The following is a 24,058-nucleotide window of genomic DNA, read 5'->3' on the forward strand; positions in this document are numbered from 1 at the left end:
GACCCTATGTCAGGAGGCTCTTTGCCTCTGGACATGGCTGGAACATCAAGGCATAACCTTGGTGGTTCAACACCTGGCAGGTTCTCTGAACGCCAGGGCGGACAAACTCGGCCGCTGGTGCATGATGGATCACGAATGGCGTCTGAGCTCGGACGTGGCACCAGGTCTGTTTCTGCAGTGGGGAGCGCCTTGGTTGCATCTATTTGCCACCGAAGAGAACGCGCAATGTCATCAGTTCTGCGCGTTGGAATTTCCAAGGCGGCGCTCGGCGACTCCTTTCGTTGCGAGTGGGACTGTGGTCTGTTGTACGCCTTTCCGCCTATATCACTTCTGCCCAGAGTGCTGAAGAAGATTTGGCACGACCGGGCCCAAGTCATCCTTGTGGCTCCGGATTGGGCACGAAGATACTGGTATCCCGAGCTACTCAGCATGGTGATCGATCCCCCAATCCGACTGCCTCTTCGGGAGGATCTTCTGTAGCAGCAGCCGAGGACGGTTCTCCACCCGAACCTGAGCAGCCGCCGCCACCATGCGTGGAGATTGAGCGGCGACAGTTTACAGCTTTCGACCTTCCTCCCGAAGTCTGTGATGTCATTCTGGCAGCCAGGCTTCCCTCCACTAAAACGGTATAGACCTGCAGGTGGAACAAATTTGTGGCATGGTGCACAGCAAATGCTGTGGACCCCCTTTCTGCCCCTCTTTCCGAGGTGCTTCTGTTCCGTCTCTTCTTGGCCCAGCAGGGCTCTGCTCTGGGCACTATCAAGGGTTATTTTTCGGCCATCTCCGCCTTTCTACAGCTTCCAGATCAGCCGTCTCTTAAGTCCCCAGTTGTCATCTCTTCCTCAAAGGCATTACACACACACACACACACTCACGTTTCCTCCCTTGCCTTTCGTAATGCCTCAATGGGACTTAAATCTTGTCTCGACATATTTGTGTGCCCCCTTTGAGCCCCTTCATAACTGTCCCTTACGTTTTCTCACTCTCAAGACAGCTTACCTGGTAGCTATCACCTATGCCAGAAGAGTGAGTGAGCTCCAGGCGCTTCCTTCTAAACCTCCTTTTCTTTCTGTTCAGCCGGACAAGTTGGTTTTAAGTACTCCTTTCTTGACGAAGGTTGTCACGCCCTTCCACATCGGGCAGACCATTTTGCCCACCTTCTTTCCACATCCTTCAAAAGAGGGAGAGGCTCCACCGTCTGGACTCAAAACATGCGCTCTTTCGATCTACAGTGCACCCAACAGTTCCGGGTGGATGACCAGCTGTTTGTTGGCTAAGGGGGCGCCAAAAAAGGTCGGGCTGTGCACAAATAAACCATCTCTCGGTCGTTCTTTGCATCAAAGCATGTTACTCTGCTAAGAAGGAGCCTCCTGTGGGGCTGCGTGCCCATTCTACCAGGGCAACGTTAGCCACTCCTGCCTTGGGATGCGGCGTTTCTTTGCACGACATTTGTCAGGCAGCTACGTTTACCAAGCAGCATAGCCTTGCCAGTCAAGTCCGAAGGGACGGCTTCTTTGGCCGTTCTGTCCTCCGTGACTTTCTGGTGTAATTTTGTTCGCAGACCCACCACCGGGTTGGTATTGCTGGGGTATCTATTCTAAGGTAAGGAATCTATCACTAACGTCTCTTTCAGACGCACAAGTTACTACTTGTGTAAAAATATATCTGTAAGAGACATTAGTGATAGATTCCTTACCGCCCCACCCATCCTCCCAGCTCTGCGACCAGATTTCTAGGGTTAAGGTCATCCTTTTCAGGGCCCTAGTTTCATAGCACCAGTGGTCAATTTCTTGCATGGCTCTGCGTTCCTGGCGCGGAAAGTCTTGTATACAACTGACGTCAGCACACATAGGTGGCGCCTAAGTAGTTTCCGTGACGTCACCTCGGCGCATACGACACCAGTGACGGAGCCACCCGACGCCACCTTCTGACGCGCAGGGGTACTGCTGACAAACTTTCCGGATCCAGTCTGACTCATGGGGATATTCTATTCTAAGGTAAGGAATCTATCACTAACTAATGTCTCTTACAGATATATCGTTACACAAGAAGTAACTTGTGCATTATTTTCTAGAACCAAGCAAGCCTGGCACAGGTAAGTTGATAAATACTTTGCAGTAAATATACAGCTTGAAATGCAATTGTAAATGTAATTTAAAATGGTTACTGTTTGAATTACTGGTAATGCAATACCGTGAAATGCTGTACATATACTTTATATCGACTTTGCAATGAAAATTACAGGTAAGTTACTTTTGCGTTACTTTTGTGATTACTTTTTAGATTACTTTTTCTACTCCGTGTGATATGCCTAGATATCACACTGGGACATTTCCTAGAGAAAAGGTAAGTAAAATAATTTTTGCACAAATATTTTTCTGGTTTCCATACAAATCAACTCCACACTTAAAAGATTTTTCAGAGAAAAAACGTTCAATGGATTCCTATTAAGAGAAATTAAGTTAACGGTTACCAGATAAGTAATTGGTCTTTGGAGTTGGGCTTCTAGGATTAGAGCAAGGGTTCCCCCAGGGTCAAGGGTGCACTCTCATTACACCCTCAGCGGCACTAGGGCGGCCAGGTGCAGAGTGCTAAGGCCCAGTGTTATCCAATGGAGGATAGCGAGGGGGGGGGGGGGGCCTTCCGGATTTATGGCTTTAGCTGCAGGTGGCAGCTGGAGGTTTGAGGCAGGTCAGGGGTTGCCTGATCTCTGGTTAGGATTGCTGGGGGGACCTCCTCGTGGTGTTTGCCCACTCGAGCTCGGGTTGTGGACGGTGGGTGCAGAGTGGGGCGGATTTGTGGTGTCCGGCCAGAAGTTGGAGATGAACAAATCCGGTGTTCACAGGCGACAGTCTTTGTGGTTGGACGGCAGGCAGGTCCTCTGGGGTTTTCGAGGTGGCTGGCTGCAGGACAGATCAGGATGTTGCAGGAGCAGGTTCGAGGTGTGATAGGGCCAAGTCAGTGGGCGTCTTCCTCTTGTTAGCTTCGGCACGGCTGTTAGGTCCTTCTTTTCTTGTTGCAGATTCTTGTCTGAGGAAGAGGGCACTTTCTCACAGGGGTTTTACCCAATTGAAACACATAAGTAACAATAGAAAACCATTAAAATGTGTACAAATATAAAACAAAAAATACAGAACCCCCAATTCAAGGATGCAGCATAAACTTCATGATTGACAAAAAATTAAAAAGCTGGCACTAAACGTAAAAAACAAGTCCGTACAGAAATGTACTGATGCCAAAGATGACAAAAGTACTTGGGTTGGATTTTGAGACTAACTATTGTCCGTTAGTTGGCACTGCTTAGTTTGTGGATTGTTGCTCTACAAGATGTCCAGTAGAAGACACTTTTATATGTATGTGGGCACAGCTCTGAGTTACCTAGGATGGGAGGTTGCTAACCTGTTATGTGTGTATTGCTGTGGTTCTAGTGCAAAATGTACTACACATGGATTGTTTTATTGTCCAGGTGGAGAAAATGTTAGATAACATTTGCATGACTTCTCAAATGTGGTGACTTCTGTAGGACATAGATGGATTGGGTACATAGTTGGTTATCAATGTGGAACCATAGGAATTGAAAGTTTTGTGCTTAAGAAGGACTTTTTTTTTTTACATCATAGACTAATTTATTGTTTCTTTCTACTTAGGCATCTTTGGACCAGCCAACAGCAACAGTGGTGATGCATCGTACGGAACCTACGTCCCTGCAAAACACAGCTCTGCAGCTCGCAGAAAAGTTAGGAAACCTAGTGGAAAACAATGAACGCATTTTTGACCACAAACAAGGGCAATATGGAGGCTATTTCAACAGAGGTGAGTCTGTAAGTAGGGCAGACAAACCCTCATGTTATGAGTATGTAGGAGGCTGGCTTAGTATATGGTCACACATATTTAAGTGAAGCACCTTGCACTAGTGCAGACAAACCCTATGGTGATTAGAAAGCTCTCGAAGTGGTTGCTGTGGAGAGCAGCCTCGGGCTTAGTTCAGGAGTGTTAAGCAGCTTGTTTTACCTGTACTAATCATGTAGTGTAGGTTAAACTGAAAAGAACCACACAGTAGTTAAATTTTTGCAGCGTGAATCTTTCTGGATTCACTATGCTGTGCATTATTCCGCCATCTAGTGGTTGGGTCTGAAATTGTAATGTTTTTTTTTTTTTTTTTTCTTGACCCTGGTGGGCGTCGACATACCACCATTTGGTGTCCGTCGAGGCGCTTCCTCCGGAAGCTCCCACCTTGGTCGCCATCTTCAGATTCTTTCTTCCACTGTTTGGTCTGGATCAACAGTGAAGGAGCTCCAAAAACTTTGGAGAAAAGAATCGAGGAAAATAGAACAAACCGCTACAAAGTCTATGCACAGCATAGTGAACCCAGAAAGATTCACGCTGCAAAACGTATAGTTTACCTGTCGGTGTAATTTTGCAGCTTGAAGACTTCTGGGTTCACTAGCAAACCCACCCTCCTCCGCCAGAAAGATGAGACAGGAGGATAAAGGGAGCAAAAGATGAAGAAAAACTTTAAAAGGTTAGATGAGAAAGTAACACAAGACAAGAAAAAAGAATCCGAAGATGGCGACCAGGGTGGAAGCTTCCGGAGGAAGCTAGTCGACGTCACGAAGGACACCAAATGGTGGTATGGATTCCCACCTGGGCCACGAAAAAAGAAAAGATACTACAATTCTGGACTCAACCACTAGATGGCAGAATAATGCACAGCATAGTGAATCCAGAAAGTCTTCAAGCTGCAAAACTACACCGACCGGTAAGAAACTATACGTTACTATACACACTCAGTAACGCATTGTGTTTATATCTCCAGGTAGGAGATAGACTAATTTCAATAGGTGAACAGGTAAGTAGGACAAATACGCAATGGTTTTCAGGCAGTGTGTAAGAAACTGGTGTGAGTGCCATCTTTCTTGCATGGTATGCCCCCACTTTTTGCTGAATTGCTGAATGTACTTGGACTAAGTGTGCCCTGGACTCCTGCCAAACAGGTGCCCATGGCCTATGTTCCTTCCCTAAAAAACTTAAACCCCAAATTGGCAAACCCTGGCCACATGTCAGTCCCTGGTAAATGTTACCCTAGGTACCCAGGGCCTTGTGACCAGGGAAGGCCTCTAAGGGCTGCAGCACTCATTGTGCCACCCTTAGAGGCCCTGTACCCTTACACACACCCACCACCACCACCACCCCCACCGCCACCACACCCCCCACCGCCACCACACCCCCCACCATCCCCCCCACCACCACCCCCATCACCCCCACCACCCCCGCCGCCGCCATTTAAGAGTACATGGTGCTGAGAGCTCGTCAAACACGAGCTCCACAGCACCATAAAGGCAACACTGAGAAGTTTGGTATCAAACTTCTCAGCACATTAAACCCACACTGATGCCAATGTGAGATTTAATGTACCAAGCACCACAGAGGGCATATTAGAGATGCCCCCTGAAACCTAACCTACAATCCATGTGTGGTCTGGGAGGCTGCCTAGGCTGCCACACAGCAGACATGTTGCTGGACCCCTGGGTAGGAGAGCCCCCTGCTCTCCTGGGCCTGCAACAATGCACATCCTGGGCGCGAGGTGCTAGATCTCCTCCCCCAAGATGGGCAGAGGGAAGCTTCAAAGGCATGCCGCCTCTGTGAGCTTCCCCAGGCCACTTGCAACCCCCACTCTGGCGGGAAGCTTTGGCCGGAAACCCCAAATAAGGACAGGGGATGTGCCAGCCTGTCAACCCCACCCCTCAGGTGGGGGAGGCGAGGTGAAGCACATCTCCGGGCTCTCGCCATCTTAAAGATGGGGAGCCCTACCCTATCAGGACTAGGCTACTGCCCCCCTCCCACAGGAGAGAGGCAGGATAGGGGGTGTACCCACCCCAGGACAGGGACCCATTGGTCCCTGCCCTTCACCTACCTGTAACGCCCCTAAATCTAGTATTTAGGGGCACCCTGAACCTTCCTTCCCCAGATTCCAGATTCAAAACTACAAAGAAGAGCAAGAAGAAAGAAGACCTGCCCTGCAGCTGCTAAGAAGAGGAAGACACCAACTACTTTGGCCCCAGCCCTACCGGCCTGTCGACCCTCGAACCAGCTCCTGCTACAACCCGGCACCTCTTGTGGCTAGCAACCTCAAAAACCCCAGAGGACCTGGCTACCTTTTGGCTCTAAGCGCCTTGGACTCCCGTGAGCAGAGGCTCTGCTCAAAATCAGAATCTAATCCCTGGCATCAGCCAAGAACCGCGAACCCTGCCCACTCTGCACCCGCCAAGCCTGGCCTGTGCCGGAGTGAACAAAGACCACGAGGACGACCCCCTGGCAACTGTAACCCAGAGTCCGGCACCCAAGGACTTCCTGACACCTGCTGCCTCAGAACCAGGTACCCCCCCAACCACGATCAAGAGGGTATGATTTCCCGTCACCAAAAGGCACCCCTGCACCCTGCGGACCCCTGTGCCCAGCCCCTAGTTACCTACCTATCCTCCAACTACCCAACTTACCTCTCGAAGTGGTGGTGGCACCTGAAGAATCTTCGTCCCCGAGCTTGCAGTCTTTTTCCAAACGGGAGCTTTCCCATTGAAATCAATTGAGCGCCCGAAGGCTTAAAAGCACCCTGCACCCAGTCGCCCAAGTGGCCCTGGCAGTGTAACCTCTGCACCTATCAACTTCCCCATTTGCCCTGAGCAAGTGACCAGGAGCCCAGCTCCCACAGCCGCTTGGCCTGCTAGTCAGCAGCCCGCAACCAAGGCCCCCCTGCCTCCCATAGGATAACATTGGGCCTAACTCACTCTGCACCCGGCTGCCCCTGCGCCGCTGAGGGTGTAACAACTGTTCTGTAGTAGGGGATCTCTGTGTATAGTCATAATCTAGTGAATAGTCCCGCCCATGTGCGTGGACCCCGGAGCAATAAAAATAATCTCTTAAGTTGTCAAGCCATGCAGACCTGCATCCACACTTAAGAGAGGATTCAAAGACAGATAATGCAGCCTATATCCACAGGCTACACTGTCCAGTACTTCAACTAGAAAATTCCACCAACATCCACAAACAGCACTGCCTGCCCAGCTTTTTCCACAGAGAAAAACCTGCCTCTACCAGCAAAAGCCTCTGGAATGATAGAGGGAGGAATGGACAGACAAGCCCCATAGGCTGCCATTATGTGGCTCAGAACAGGATACTGTGCCTTTAAGAAAACTTTCCAGAACTTTTCCAGTGTCCCAGAATGCACAGCAGGTCCCTTTTACTTTCAGTTCTTTTTTCCGGCTCCTGCTAGCAGGACCCTGGAGCATTGAGCTCTCCCTTTTCAAGGGTTGATTTGGATTTGTTCACTTTTCAAGCGCTTATTAAGTACCTTGTTGCCTTCCTTCTTGTGTGTGCTCTGTGTTGTCAACATGCCTGGCTTGTTTGACAAGTGCCCAGAGTGCGAGAGAAAGAAGGCCAAGTCGGACCCACACAGGGTGTGCATTGTCTGCCTTCCCCAGTCCCATGTTCCAGAGGAGTGTGACATTTGCCAATCTTTCTCAGCCAGGACCCTGAGAGAAAGGATGAAGATCAGGCTCCAAGCCCTGGAGGACAGAAGGCTGAGGGCACAAGGTGGGTCAGGACGGGCTGATTCTGCCCATGCTGAGGCCCCTGGGGGGCTCCCCAGGGGCAGGAAGCCCAGCAAACGTCCCCATTCTCCGTCGACTACGGCGTCGAGGGGGATGGCTGCAGTCTGTTAACTGTCTCCCCAGGGCTCTGGGGAGAAACGGCGTCGACGCTAGACGTCGAGGGAGCCGTCGAAGACATCCTCTTTGTCGACGCCGTCGACTTCTCCGTCGAGTCATCGGCGTCGAACAGTCCCGGCGTAGGCGCTCGCCGTCGAGGCGAGTTCGCCGTCGGCAAAGAGAAGTTCACCGTCGAGGGGATCCCCGACGTCTAGGACCTGTCACAGGCGTTCGCCGTCGAGGAGGCGCCTTCGCCGTCGAGGAGGCGCCTTCGCCGTCGAGGAGGCGCCTTCGCCGTCGAGGAGGCGCCTTCGCCGTCGAGGAGGCGTTCATCGACACCGAGGCAGCGCAGGAGGAGTCCTGACGCCAGGAGTCGCTCGGGGTCACAAAGGAAGAGAACTGAGTCACCGGGCTCGGTGTACTCAGTGGTGTATACACCGCCTAGGTCGCCACCCTTTCCTCCTTTGCCAAGGGAGCCCTCACCACGGATCCCTACGTCACCTCCTCCTCCGCCTCCTCCGCCTCCTCCTCCGCCGCCTCCTCTGCCGCCTCCTCCTCCGCCTCCTCCTCCTCCTCCTCCTCCTCCTCCTCCTCATACCATTCCTCCTCCTCCTCATACCATTCCGCCGCCGCCACCTCCTCCTCATACCATTCCGCCGCCACCTCCTCATACCATTCCGCCTCCTCCTCCTCATACCATTCCGCCTCCTCCTCCTCATACCATGCCGCCGCCGCCGCCGCCTCCTCATACCATTCCGCCTCCTCCGCCTCCTCCTCGTACCATTCCGCCGCCTCCTCGTACCATTCCGCCGCCTCCTCGTACCATTCCGCCGCCTCCTCATACCATTCCGCCTCACACACCGTCGGACCCACCTGTGGCCCCGCCACGGTCGGTGTCGTTGCCTAGGTATCCGACGCCGCCGAAGAGAACTCCGAGGCCGCGGCACCAGGTTGAGCCGCCTGCGCCTGCGAGGCCGGCTGAGTGGCCGAAGCCAAACAGATCGCGCTCCCACTCCGGACGGAGAGGAAGATCACGGAGCCGTGGATGGTCGTCATCGACATCTGGGCGACGCCGCAGGAGGCGCAGAGCCAGTTCCCGCACCCAATCGTCTGCCAGGGACTACTCGCCGACGCTGTCTGACTCGCCAGGGATGGGAGTATCGCCTGTCGACGATAGTCTCCTTCCAGGAGGTTCTACTGAGGGGTGCGGCCAAGCTAGGGATCACGGTGATGGTGCCAACACCTACGACGTCCGTGATCTTCGAGACGCTGCACAAGAAGCACCTGCCTCGCCCCCTGCTGCCACTAGTGCCGGGATTGGTGGAGCCCGCTACGGAGTTGTTCCTCACTCCGGCGGTGACAAAACCAGCCCCCTCAAGGCTCCTGAAGAAGTATCGGGCGCCGGAATCGGACCCGACCTTTCTGAGGATGACCTGCCCTGCAGCTGCTAAAAAGAGGAAGACACCAACTGCTTTGGCCCCAGCCCTACCGGCCTGTCGACCCTCGAACCTGCTTCTGCTCCAACCCGGCATCTCTTGTGGCCAGCAACCTCACCAACCCCGGAGGACCTGGCTACCTTTTGGCTCTAAGCCCCTGGGACTCCCATAAGTAGAGGCTCTACTCAAAACCTACCTCTAATCCCTGGCAGCAGCCCGGAACCACGAACCCAGCACACTCTGCACCAGCCAAGCCTGGCCAGTGCCGGAGTGGACCAAGACCACGGGGACGACCCCACGGCGACTGTGACCCAAAGTCCGGCACCCAAGGACCTCCCTCAACACTCCTGAAGGAGCCTGCCGCCTCAGAACAAGGTGCCCCCCCCAACTGCGATCAACAGAGGGTAAGATTTCCCGACACCAAAAGGCACCCCTGCACGCGGCGCCCCACGGCCCCCTGTGCCCAATCCCGGGGTACCTACCTATCCTCCAACTACCCAACTTACCTCTCGAAGTGGTGGTGGCACCTGAAGAATCCTCGTCCCCGAGCTTGCAGTCTTTTTTTCGAAACCGGAGATTTCCCATTGAAATCAATTGAGCGCCCGAAGGCTCAAAAGCACCCTGCACCCAGCTGCCCGAGTGGCCCTGGCAGTGAAACCTCTACACCTACCTACTTCCCCACTTGCCCTGAGCAAGTGACCAGGAGCCCAGCTCCCACAGCCGCGTGGCTTGCCAGTCAGCAGCCACCAACCAAGGCTCCCCTATCCCTCATAGGATAACATTGGTCCTAACTCACGCTGCACCCGGCCGCCCTAGAGCCGTCGATACGGAGGCCGAGAGACTACGTCGTCATAAGGCTCAGGTCGAGGGATCGCCTGCGGGCCTTACCCAAGATCAATCGCACGGTTCTTCGGCCCGCCTCAAGGCCCGGCCTCGAACATTTCACAGGAGCCATAATTATCGAAGACGACTGGATTCCCTTCAGTGAAACCGAAACCGTCCGTCGCACCGGTTCCATCGAAACCAAAACCGAACGTGAAACAGGTTGCGATCGGCACGAAGGCCTCGAAGCCCTCCACTCCTTCGACTCCGGCAAAGGTCATCGGCACCGACAGCGCCAAAAGAGATTTCGGTGCCGAGCTCACCGCAACGGGTCCGGGCGCCGAGCCTAAGAAGAAGGCCCTCGGTCCCCACAAGGCGCCTCGGCCTATGTGTGAGAAAGTGGGTTTCTGTTGCAGTAACCCCCCCTTTTTTTGCCTAATAGCTGATGCACTTTTCCTTGTTGTGCCCTGGGCTCCTGCCAATCAGGTGCCCAGGGCCTATGTTCCTTCCTTAAAACACACAAACTCCCAATTGGCAAACCCTGGCCACATGTCAGCCCCTGGTAAATGGTACCCTAGGTACCCAGGGCCTTGTGACCAGGGAAGGCCTCTAAGGGCTGCAGCACTCATTGTGCCACCCTTAGAGGCCCTGTACCCTTACACACACACACTGCCTTTGCAGGCTGAGTGTCTGGGTGCAGGACAAAACAAAGAGTCGACATGGCACACATCTCTGTGTGCCATGCCCATTACCTATACTGCCAAGGCATATGTCAGCCACCCCTCTGGCTGGGTGCCTTATGCCTATGGTGTGGGCACAGGAGCAGGAGCCCTGTGCCCCTACAGTACCCAGGTCCATTCCTGGGCACTGTAAGTACAGTGCTGCCTTTTACAAGTACATGGTGCTGAGAGCTCGTCAAACACGAACTCCACAGCACCATAAGGGCAACACTGAAGACTGGGAAGTTTGGTATCAAACTTCTCAGCACATTAAACCCACACTGATGCCAGTGTGGGATTTAATGTACTAAGCACCCCAGAGGGCATCTTAGAGATGCCCCCTTACAGCTAACCTACAATCCACGTCTGCTCTGAGGCTGCCCAGGCTGCCACACAGCAGACACGTTGCTGGACCCCTGGGTGGGAGAGCCCCTGCTCTCCCGGGCCTGCAACAATGCACATCCTGGGTGAGGTGAGAAATCTCCTCCCCCAGGATGAGCAAAGGGAAGCTTCAAAGGCACGCCGCCAGTTGGAGTTTCCCCAGGCCACTGCAACCCTCCACTCTGGCAGGAAGCTTGGCCGGAAACCCCATACAAGGACAGGGGATGTGCCAGCCTGCCCACCCCACCCCTCAGGTGGGGGAGGCGAGGTGAAGCACATCTCCGGGCTCTCGCCATCTTGAAGATGGGAGGCCCTACCCTATCAGGATTAGGCTACTGCCCTCCTCCCACAGGAGAGAGGCAGGATAGGGGGTGTACCCACCCCAGGACAAGGACCCATTGGTCCCTGGCCTTCACCTACCTGTAACGCCCCTAAATCTAGTATTTAGGGGCCCCCTGAACCTTCCTTCCCCAGATTCCAGATAGAAACTTACAAGAAGAGCAAGAAGAAAAAAGACCTGCCCTGCAGCTGCTAAAAAGAGGAAGACACCAACTGCTTTGGCCCCAGCCCTACCGGCCTGTCGACCCTCGAACCTGCTCCTGCTCCAGCGCGGCATCTCTTGTGGCCAGCAACCTCAAAAACCCCGGAGGACCTGGCTACCTTTGACCTCTGATTCCCTGGGACTCCCATGAGTAGAGGCTCTACTCGAGAAACCTATTCCTAACTCCTGGCAGCAGCCCGGAACCGCGGACCCAACACACTCTGCACCAGCCAAGCCTGGCCAGTGCCAGAGTGGACAAAGACCCTGAGGACGACCCCACGGCGACTGTGACCCCGAGTCCGGCACCCAAGGACCCCCCTCGACATCCTGGACGAAGCCTGCAGCCTCAGAACCGAGTGCCACCCCAGCCGCGATCAACCAGAGGGTAAGATTCCCGACGTCAAAAGGCACCCCTGCACCCGGCGCCCTGCGGCCCCCTGTGCCCAATCCCGGGGTACCCACCTAACCTACAACTACCCAACTTACCCCTCGAAGTGGTGGTGGCACCGGAAACATCCTCGTCCCCGAGCCTGCAGCCTTTTTCCAAACCGGAACATTCCCATTGACTTCCATTGAGCGCCCGAAGGCTCAAAAGCACCCTGCACCCAGCCGCCCGAGTGGCCCTGGCAGTGCACTCTCTACACTAACTTACTTCCCCACTTGCCCTGAGTAAGTGACCAGGAGCCCAGCTCCCACAGACGCGTGGCTTGCCAGACAGCAGCCACCAACCAAGGCCCCCCTATCCCTCATAGGATAACATTGGGCCTAACTCACTCTGCACCCGGCCGTCCTGAAACCGCTGAGGGTGAACCAACTGTACCCACCTGACACTGGGGGACCCCTGAGTCTATGCCCGGAATTCCAACTCTGCCAGTCGAGTGCTTACCCTTAAACCGCTAACTTCATTTTCCTCATAGGGTAACATTGACTGGCTTTTTCTAAGTGTGAACTTTTCAAAACTGCAAAAATTCACCAAAAATCAGCCAAGTGACAAAAACGAATTTACTCACCTGCTCCTAGGTGAGCTCCCAGTGCTGGATCTTGGTGCCCAGCCCTGACCCTGAAAAGTGTTCGCAACTATACTTACCTCTAACTCATTTTTCTCCCATAGGAAACCATTGTCTGCTTTTCTGTGAAATTTCTTCTAAGTGTCTACTTTTGCAAATTCGAAATATTCTTTTAAAATCGTACCATTTCTGCAAACGAAATTACTTACCTGCTTTTGATAAGGACCCCAGTCCTGGGTCTAGGCACCCAGTCCTGGATTACTAAAGTAACGATAAAGTACTCTACCTGCAATTTGCATTTCTTGCCATAGAGATCCATAGAATGTTTTCTGTGAAATATTTTCTAAGTGCTAACTTTTGAAATAGCTAAATATTATTTAAAAATCATTACAGTTATTAAGTCGACTTTCATCACTTTGATTCTGAATACTGACCCCAGGCTGGTTCTAGGAGCCAGACCTGGAATTCCAAAAGTAATCTGAAAAGTAATTTATTACAAATAACCTGAATTTACCATTGAGCTCAATGCATTGTTATGTTTAGGAAATAGGATTGTTTATTGCAACCAACTGTGACTGTTTACACAAATTTATTGCTTGAAACAAAAGTATTTATATTCAACCTCTCATTCTGAGAAAGTATATTTTTTCCCCCTTTGTGGTTCTAAAAATAAAACAAGCATATATTTTATATATACAAATCATTGGCCTAGAGTTCAGTTATTGAGTGTGTGAAACCATTTGCTGACTGAGTGTGTACAATAAATGCTTTACACTGTCCTCTGGTACTGCCTTACTGCTCGACCAAGCTACCACTTTTGAGAGTAAGGTCATACCTAACTTTGACCTCTATCAGCCTCTGGGGGACTGTGGACTCTGTACACCCTGTACCTATTAGGGAACAGTATATACAGAGCCACTTTCTCACACTATGGCACCGAAGATTACGGCCCAAGCCACCAAGGTCAAGGTGGCCGACCCGTCGACGTCGAAGACTGCGGCGCCTGCCAAATCATCGACTCCGACGAGCGTCGATACCTCCCTTCGGATCGACGACCCAAAGACTGGAAATAAGTCGGATGCCGCTTCGACGCCTACCTCCAAGATGCCGATCGGTTCCAAGGCGCCATCTGCGTTCACCTTGCAACAGGTCTCAGCATCGTTGCAACGCATCAGAGACCGGGCAACCCTCCACTCTACGTCTGGTCCCGAAACGCACAAGGCCGCAAAATCACACTCTGCGCCGGCGCACATCACATTTGGATTGCCGCCACCCACAGCGCCGAAAATGTTCGAAATTCGGACACGTGTCCGCCAAACACAGTCCCTATCCACTGGACAAACCGATATCGAGCCTTCACAGGCACACTTTATCGACACCGACACTGGTAGGTTGATGCTCCGCAAGCGGAAAATCACGCCAGAGAAGGGCTTGGACTCATACAAAATTCCTCTGAAACACAAATTGCCGGCAGGTTCAGAACCAGTGCTTCATGAACACTGTGAGAAAGTGGCTCTGTATATACTGTTCCCTAATAGGTACAGGGTGTACAGAGTCCACAGTCCCCCAGAGGCTGATAGAGGTCAAAGTTAGGTATGACCTTACTCTCAAAAGTGGTAGCTTGGTCGAGCAGTAAGGCAGTACCAGAGGACAGTGTAAAGCATTTATTGTACACACTCAGTCAGCAAATGGTCTCACACACTCAATAACTGAACTCTAGGCTAATGGTTTATATATATATATATATATATATATATATATAATATATGCTGGTTTTATTTTTAGAACCACAAAGGGGGTAAAAATATACTTTCTCAGAATGAGAGGTTGAATATAAATACTTTTGTCTTAAGCAATAAATTTGTGTAAACAGTCACAGTTGGTTGCAATAAACAATCCTATTTCCTAAACATAACAATGCATTGAGCTCAATGGTAAATTCAGGTTATTTGTAATAAATTACTTTTCAGATTACTTTTGGAATTCCAGGTCTGGCTCCTAGAACCAGCCTTGGGTCAGTATTCAGAATCAAGTGATGAAAGTCGACTTAATAACTGTAAGGATTTTTAAATAATATTTAGCTATTTCAAAAGTTAGCACTTAGAAAATATTTCAAAGAAAACATTCAATGGATCTCTATGGCAAGAAATTCAAATTGCAGGTAGAGTACTTTATCGTTACTTTAGTAATCCAGGACTGGGTGCCTAGACCCAGGACTGGGGTCCTTATCAAAAGCAGGTAAGTAATTTCGTTTGCAGAAATGGTACGATTTTAAAAGAATATTTCAAATTTGCAAAAATAGACACTTAGAAGAAATTTCACAGAAAAGCAGACAATGGTTTCCTATGGGAGAAAAATGAGTTAGAGGTAAGTATAGTTGTGAACACTTTTCAGGGTCCGGGCTGGGCACCAAGATCCAGCACTGGGAGCTCACCTAGGAGCAGGTGAGTAAATTCGTTTTTGTCACTTGGCTGATTTTTGGTGAATTTTTGCAGTTTTGAAAAGTTCACACTTAGAAAAAGCCAGTCAATGTTACCCTATGAGGAAAATGAAGTTAGCGGTTTAAGGGTAAGTACTCGACTGGTAGTGTTGAAATTCCGGGCATGGACTCAGGGGTCCCCCAGTGTCAGGTAGGTACAGTTGGTTCACCCTCAGCGGTTTCAGGACGGCCGGGTGCAGAGAGAGTTAGGCCCAATGTTATCCTATGAGGGATAGGGGGGGGGCCTTGGTTGGTGGCTGCTGTCTGGCAAGCCACGCGGCTGTGGGAGCTGGGCTCCTGGTCACTTACTCAGGGCAAGTGGGGAAGTAGGTTAGTGTAGAGAGGGCACTGCCAGGGCCACTCGGGCGGCTGGGTGCAGGGTGCTTTTGAGCCTTCGGGCGCTCAATGTAAATCAATGGGAATGTTCCGGTTTGGAAAAAGGCTGCAGGCTCGGGGACGAGGATGTTTCAGGTGCCACCACCACTTCGAGAGGTAAGTTGGGTAGTTGTAGGTTAGGTGGGTACCCCGGGATTGGGCACAGGGGGCCGCAGGGCGCCGGGTGCAGGGGTGCCTTTTGACGTCGGGAATCTTACCCTCTGGTTGATCGCGGTTGGGGTGGCACTTGGTTCTGAGGCTGCAGGCTTCCTCCGGGATGTCGAGGGGGGTCCTTGGGTGCCGGACTCGGGGTCACAGTCGCCGTGGGGTCGTCCTCAGGGTCTTTGTCCACTCCGGCACTGGCCAGGCTTGGCTGGTGCAGTGTGTGTTGGGTCTGCGGTTCTGGGCTGCTGCCAGGGGTTAAAAATAGGTTTCTTGAGTAGAGCCTCTACTCATGGGAGTCCCAGGGGCTTAGAGCCAAAAGGTAGCCAGGTCCTCCGGGGTTGGTGAGGTTGCTGGCCACGAGAGATGCCGCGCTGGTGCAGGTTCGAGAGTCGACAGGCCGGTAGGGCTGGGGCCTAAGCAGTTGGTGTCTTCTTCACTTTTTAGCAGCTGCAGGGCAGGTCTTTGTTCTTCTTGCTCTTCTTGTAATTTTCTATCTGGAATCTGAGGAAGGAAGGTTCAGGGTGCCCCTAAATACTAGATTTAGGGGCGTTACAGGTAGGTGAAGGCCAGGGACCAATGGGTCCTTGTCCTGGGGTGGGTACACCCCCTATCCTGCCTCTCTCCTGTGGGAGGGGGGCAGTAGCCTAATCCTGATAGGGTAGGGCCTCCCATCTTCAAGATGGCGAGAGCCCGGAGATGTGCTTCACCTCGCCTCCCCCACCTGAGGGGTGGGGTGGGCAGGCTGGCACATCCCCTGTCCTTGTATGGGGTTTCCGGCCAAGCTTCCCACCAGAGTGGGGGGTTGCAGTGGCCTGGGGAAACTCCAAATGGCGGCCTGCCTTTGAAGCTTCCCTTTGCTCATCCTGGGGGAGGAGATTTCTCACCTCACCCAGGATGTGCATTGTTGCAGGCCCGGGAGAGCAGGGGCTCTCCCACCCAGGGGTCCAGCAACGTGTCTGCTGTGTGGCAGCCTGGGCAGCCTCAGAGCAGACGTGGATTGTAAGTTAGCTGTAAGGGGGCATCTCTAAGATGCCCTCTGGGGTGCTTAGTACATTAAGTCCTACACTGGCATCAGTGTGGGTTCAATGTGCTGAGAAGTTTGATACCAAACTTCCCAGGCTTCAGTGTTGCCAATATGGTGCTGTGGAGCTCGTGTTTGACAAGCTCTCAGCACCATGTACTCTTAAATGACAGCACTGCACTTACAGTGCCCAGGAATGGACCCGGGTACTGTAGGGGCACAGGGCTCCTGCTCCTGTGCCCACACCATAGGCGTAATGCACCCAGCTAGAGGGGTGGCTGACATATGCCTTGGCAGTGTAGGTGATGGGCATGGTACACAGTGATGTGTGCCATGTCGACTCTTTGTTTTGTCCTGCACCCAGACACTCAGCCTGCAAGGGCAGTGTGTGTGTAAGGGTACAGGGCCTCTGAGGGTGGCATAATGAGTGCTGCAGCCCTTAGAGGCCTTCCCTGGCCACAAGGCCCTGGGTACCTAGGGTACCATTTACTAGGGGCTGACATGTGGCTAGGGTTTGCCAATTTGGAGTTTGTGTGGTTTAAGGAAGGAACATAGGCCCTGGGCACCTGATTGGCAGGAACCCAGGGTACACTCAATCGAAGTACATTCAGCAATTTAGCAAAAAGTGGGGGCATACCATGCAAGAAAGATGGCACTTTCTCACAAACACTTTCAACCCTTCCATCAGGATCCGCCGTCCTTTTCTCCTACGCATTCAGAGGCAGACGCAGGAGAGGACTATATAGGGGATGATACCACCTACCCTGGGGATATCGATCCTGATGATCACTTGCAAGACCCAGATCAGGCATGGTATGACCCCACCGACCAGGGTAACGCACCAGATACTCCTGACACGCAGCTTTACAATATAAAGACCTCTCCCACAGAGGACACTCCTGCCTTTAATGCCCTCATAGAACGGGCTGCTGCCAATCATGGAGTGGAACTCCATTCTGACACTGTAGAAGACGACTTCTTAGTGGACACTTTCGCCTCCTCTGAGAAAACCGTCAAAACTCTGCCAATGTTGAAGGGAGTTCTAAAACCTGCAAAAGACATTTTTAAAGAAACAACCAGGGCACGGGTGCTGAACCCCAGAATCGAAAAGAAATACAAGCCTGCACCCGGAGACCCTATGTACATTAGGGGTCAGTTACCTTTAGACTCCATGGTTGTTACTAATGCTCACAAACGAGCCCATTCACAAACAACGGGTGATGCTCCTCCCCCCGACAAGGAGTCCAAAGTGCTGGAGACATCAGGCAAAAGGATAGCAGCGCAAGCGGCAAACATCTGGCGCATTGCCAACACACAGGCACTCCTGGCCCGTTATGATAGGTCCCACTACGACACACTAGAATCACTGCTACAACATTTGCCAGATGAATACAAAGAGGCAGCGGAGCTCCTTATCAGAGAGGGACAACTCCTTACCAATGCGTCCATCAAATGCGCACTGGATGCAGCCGACACTGCAGCAAGGGCGATCAACACAAGCGTCATGTTGAGGAGGCACGCATGGTTGAGAATCTCAGGCTTCAAGCCTGAGATTCAGAACAATATCTTAAATCAACCGGTCAACCCAGACTATTTATTTGGCCCTGAAGTTGACACTACCCTCTCAAAAATCAAGGACGACACTGAAACTGCAAAATCAGTGGGGGCTCTGCAGTCGCAGCAGTTTCGTAGTGGCTCCTTTCGTCGCCCCGGGAATAGAGGAGCAGCTAGAGGTCAGGGGTCCCAGCAGCAGTACAATAAAGGGGGCACACAAAGTAACTATGATAAAACCACCAGAGGTGGATATCGTGGATCCAGCACCAAAGGCAGAGGACGTGGGTATGGCAACACTAGGTCCTCCCCCAAAAACAAATAGTGACGCCTTCTCCCTGCCCCCGACCACATAACACCTGTCGGGGGGGGGGGGGGGAGACTCAAGCAGTTCCTGTCCGTCTGGAAAACCATCACCACAGACAGGTGGGTCAGGGACATTATCCAGTACGGTTACTGTCTAGAATGAACGTCCACTCCACCCAACATACCGCCAAAGCACCGTCCTATGTCCGTAGAGCACTTAGCATTATTGCAGCAGGGAGTACTAAGTATGCTGCAAAAAGGTGCAATAGAGGTCGTGCCCGTCAACCAGCAGGGGACAGGGGTGTACTCTCTGTACTTCTTAATCCCAAAAAAGGACGGTTCGCTCGGACCTATACTAGACCTGAGACCCCTCAACCACTACATTCTATCAGAGCATTTCCATATGCTCACCCTACAGCAGGTTCTACCGCTACTCAGTCAGGGTGACTTCCTAGCCACACTGGACTTGAAAGATGCGTATTTCCACATACCCATACACCCATCACACAGAAAATATCTCAGGTTCACTATTCAGGGGCATCACTATCAGTTCAAAGTTCTCCCCTTCGGAGTAACAACGGCACCCAGGGTCTTTACCAAGTGCCTAGCATCAGTGGCTGCACATCTACGGAGACAGCACATTCACGTCTTCCCTTACCTGGACGACTGGCTTGTTCAGGCAAAGTCAGCCCAGCAATGTGCCAGCCACATGTCCCTCACCATTCACCTTCTTCACAGTCTGGGATTCTCACTAAATTACCCAAAATCACATCTCCAACCCGCACACGTACGACAGTACCTGGGCGCGACCATAAACACTCTGGCAGCCACAGCTCAGCCAAATTTAGTGAGGATCAACAGCATGCAACTGCTGATCACAAAGTTCAAACCTCAACACTCCCTTCCTGCGTGAGTGTTCATGCAGTTGATAGGCATGATGGCCTCCTGCATTTTCATAGTCCCGCACGCGAGACTACATATGCGCCCGCTTCAGGAGTGCTTAGCACGTCAATGGAATCAGGCTCACGGACAATTAAAAGACCTAGTGTTGGTGAGCGGTCGGGCATACAACTCTCTGCATTGGTGGAATCCACAAAACCTTTGCAAGGGCCGACCGTTCCAAGAGCCTGTTCCGCAAAAAATTCTGACAGCGGATGCCTCTCTCCAGGGATGGGGAGCTCATGTACTCAATTATACAGTGCAGGGACTATGGACGACAGCAAAAGAAGATGCACATCAACATTCTGGAACTGATGGCAATCTTCCTAGCCATGAAGGCATTCAAAGTACACTTGTGCAACAAAGTCGTGTTGATCCGGACGGACAACATGACTGCCATGTACTACATACAGAAGCAGGGAGGAACACACTCTCCACAGTTGTCTCATCTGGCTCAGAGCATGTGGAAGTGGGCCATTCAGAGGAACATATTCCTCATGGCGGAACACCTCCCGGGCAAGGACAACCAGATGGCGGATCTGCTCAGCAGACACAGCCACCAGATGCACGAGTGGGAGCTACATCCGTCAGTACTCCAACCGTACTTCCAACAGTGGGGTCATCCAGAGATAGACCTATTAGCCACAAACAAACGCAAAATGCCAAAGCTTTGCCGCCAGGTTCCAACATCCGCAGTCACAGGGCAATGCGATATGGATGAACTGGTCCGGCAGATTTGCGTACGCTTTTCCCCCAGCGCCATTAATACCGCTAGTGGCACGCAAACTGCGACAGCACTCACTGACACTCATCCTAGTTGCTCCCACATGGGCACGCCAACCATGGTACACCACCTTTCTAGAACTTTCCGTGGTGCCGCATCAAAGGCTGCGGATCAAACCCGCACTTTTAACGCAGAACCATGGCGAAATTCAGCACCCAGATCCGCAACAGCTGAACCTGGCAATCTGGCTCCTGAAGTCTTAGAGTTTGGCTACCTAAACCTGCCACCTGACTGTATGGATATCATCAAGGAGGCCAGAAGACCCACTACCAGAGCTTGCTATGCGGCTAAATGGAAGAGGTTTGTCATTTACTGCAACAACAATGACATTAACCCGCTGGTGATCCATTCAAAACATCATCTGTTCCCTCTTACACTTATACCGATGCAATCTGGCATACAACTCCATACTTATCCATTTAACCGCGATAGCAGCCTATCTTCAAAACAGGCAGCACCTCTCTTTATTCAGAGTGCCTGCCATCAAAGCCTTCTTAGAGGGACTCAAACGAGTAATTCCCCCAAGACACCCACCGGCACCAGTGTGGAACCTCAATGTGGTCCTCACCAGATTAATGGGTCCACCTTTTGAACCTCTTCATTCATGTGAGATTCAATTCCTCACCTGGAAAGTAGCTTTCTTAGTGGCAATCACTTCGTTAAGAAGAGTTAGTGAACTCCAGGCACTAACCATTCAAGAGCCATTCATACAGGTTCAGGCAAACAGAGTTGTACTATGTACCAACCCCAAATTCATGCCTAAAGTGATATCGCAGTTCCACATGAATCAAACTATTGAACTGCCTGTTTTCTTTCCAAGTCCACAAAATGTCGCAGAGATAATGCTCCATACACTAGATGTAAAGAGGGCCCTCATGTACTATATAGACAGAACAAAGGATTTTAGGAAAACTAAACAACTCTTTGTTGCCTTTTGTCCACAACACAAGGGCAACGCCATTTCCAAAGCAGGGATAGCCATATGGATCGTTAAATGTATTCAAATTTGCTATCAAAAAGCCAAACGCACATTAACGATTCCCCCACGAGCCCACTCAACACGAAAGTTAGGGGCGTCCATGGCTTTCCTAGGAAACATTCCTTTACAGGAAATATGTAGAGCAGCCACATGGTCCACTATACATACATTTACCAAACACTACTGTGTAGATGTACACTCAAAACAGCAGGCAGCTGTAGGACAGGCTGTTCTCAAAACTCTTTTTCAGACTGCTGCAGATGGCACGGGCAGCCGCCGCTAATGGAGGGACTGCTATATAATCTATGCACAGATATGAATTCAGCAGCCCACATGCCTCGAACTGAATATGCTACTTAACAGTATGCATCTGTTCTTGGCATGTAGGGCTGCTGACATTCATATCGCCCACCCTCCTCCCCGGCGCCTGTAGCGGCTGCAGCACTCAGAATTACTGTATAGCATGGTCATCACTTACTGTATCTACTCCATCACTGCCACAATGGCGAAAAACAATCTGAGGATGGAGAGGATGCCCATGCGCACTGCAGTCCAGGGGAGGAGCCACCTATCTCGTGATACTTCGAAGACTCTTCCAGGACAACAATGTGCAATCATCCGGACCCAACACTAGGCGGCGATCTATGCACAGATATGAATGTCAGCAGCCCTACATGCCAAGAACAGATGCATACTGGTAAGTAGCATATTCAACTTGCCTGTTTTGGATAAAGGTCCCAGTACTGAGTCTAGGTACCCAGTACTGGACTACAAAAGTAACGAGAACATACTATACCTGTAACTTGCATTTTCTGCCATAGGGAATCATTGACTGTTTTCTATGAAATATTTTTTAAGTGTCAACTTTTAAAATAGCTAAATATTGTTTAAAAAAACATCACAGTAATTAAGTCTACTTTCATCACTTGATTCGAAGTACTGACCCAGGACTAAATCTAGGATCCAGTCCTGGAATTCCAAAAGTAATCCTATAAGTAATCTGTGGCGATTAACATGAAACTTCCATTGAACTCAATGCATTATTGTGTTTAAAATAGTGTTGCCTATTGCAACCACTTGTAACTGTTTACAAAAGTCAATTGCATATTGCAAAAGTATTTATATAAATCATCTCATTCTGAGAAAGTATATTTTAATTCCAATTGTTGGTTCTAAAATAAAACAAGCATATATTTTTTTATATATAAACCATTGGCCTAGAGTTAAGTTATTGAGTGTGTGAGATCATTTGCTGACTGAGTGTGTGCAACAAATGCTTTACACTGTCCTCTGATACTGCCTTACTGCTCGACCAAGCTACCACTTTAGAGAGTAAGGTTATATCTAACTTTAGCCTCTGTCAAACCCTTGGGGACTGTGGATTCTGTACACCCTGTACCTATTAAGGAACAGTATATACAGAGACACTTTCTCACATTGGTGGATCAGCGGTGGGATACAAACTTGCATTTGTTGGACTACTTGGTTACCATTTGATCACACAACAGAACTCTTAAAATTGCCTTTAGAATTCTGATTGGTCTTTTCCAAAATTACTAAGTCTTGCTAGGGCCTTGCTTAAGTCCCATTAGAATTTTTGAAAAATAAGTCACTATAGTCTGGGTAGAGGATTAGAACTGTCAGGTTAGAATGACTCAAACAAACCCAACTGTTAGTGACAATAATAACATGGACCTGGTGGAGGAGCTCGACCTCCCACCTTACTTACACTTGTCTTTCAAGGAATTGAGATCCCTATGCAAACTTAAAAATTTACCAATGGGCCTGCATCCAACCAAACTAGGGCTCCAGGAGCTCTTGGCTGAGTATGCTAAGGACCACCCATCTGAACATGGTGATAGCCAGTCAGATGAGGAAGGGGAAGCAGAGGAGGTTGACAATAACCCCCCCATACTATCCCCTAGGGAGGAGAGGGCACCCATACCCTTCAATCCAAGGATTAGCATCTGGGGACCTAGAGATCACACAGTTGACTCTGGTACCAGAGATCACTGGGGGACCCACCAGTGAAGAGGACAGCCTTTTAGCGAGGCTGGCCAAAAGAGTAGAGCTAGAGCCCAGGTTCCTGGCTCTAGAAAAAGGAGAGAGCTGGGTTTAGCACCCATCAATGGTGGCAGCAATAATAAAAAGGATAGGGAGGAAACTTCTGAACCTAAAATCCCCAAAGGGATTGTCCCCAAATTTGAGGAAGGTGATGACATCACCAAATGGTTCACAGCCTTTGAGAGGGCTTGTGAAATAAGTAAAGAAACCTCTCTGTGGGGCACTCCTGTGGGAACTGTTCTCTGGTAACTGCAGAGACAGGCTTCTGACCCTCTCTGGGCCAGAGGCAGGATCCTATGACCTCATGAGAAAGGCTCTGATTGAGGGATTTGGATTCACTACTGAGGAGTATAGAATTAGATTAAGGGGGGCTCAAAAAACCCAGACCCAGTCCTGGATAGACTTTGTAGACTTCTCAGTAAAGACACTGGATGGTTAGTTAGCTGGACATGGTGTGCAGGATTTTACTGGATTGTACAATTTATTCATGAAGGAACATATATTAAGTAACTGCACAAATGAAAAGTTGCATCAGCATTTGGTAGACCTAGGTCTAATTCTCCCCAAGAATTGGGAAACGAGGCAGACCACTGGGTCAAGACTAGGGTGACTAGGACGTCCACTGGGAGTGACCAAAACAAAGGGGTCCCAAAGCCTCCCCAGAAGAAAGAGTGAACCCATTGCGGATAGAAGTAAGGAGTCCCAGGTAGCCCCCCAAAAACCTGACCAGGAGGGTGGGCCCAAAGACACCTCACAAACTAAACCAGGGTACCAAGGTAAGAGTTG

General features: G+C 50.8%; 1 protein-coding gene across 1 annotated transcript in view; it reads left to right on the top strand.

Moving 5' to 3' along the window:
• Positions 1 to 24,058, top strand: part of LOC146811938 (eukaryotic translation initiation factor 3 subunit C-like) — a 564,017-nt gene that overhangs the window by 513,565 nt on the left and 26,394 nt on the right. The window contains exon 20 of the mRNA XM_085618906.1: positions 3,648 to 3,813. Within this exon, the coding sequence (XP_085475032.1) occupies positions 3,648 to 3,813 (166 nt within the window). The remainder of the gene's footprint in view (positions 1 to 3,647; positions 3,814 to 24,058) is intronic.

The sequence above is a fragment of the Triturus cristatus genome, chromosome 7 (assembly GCF_964204655.1).
Source record: "Triturus cristatus chromosome 7, aTriCri1.1, whole genome shotgun sequence".
In the NCBI taxonomy this organism is placed as follows: Eukaryota; Metazoa; Chordata; class Amphibia; order Caudata; family Salamandridae; genus Triturus; species Triturus cristatus.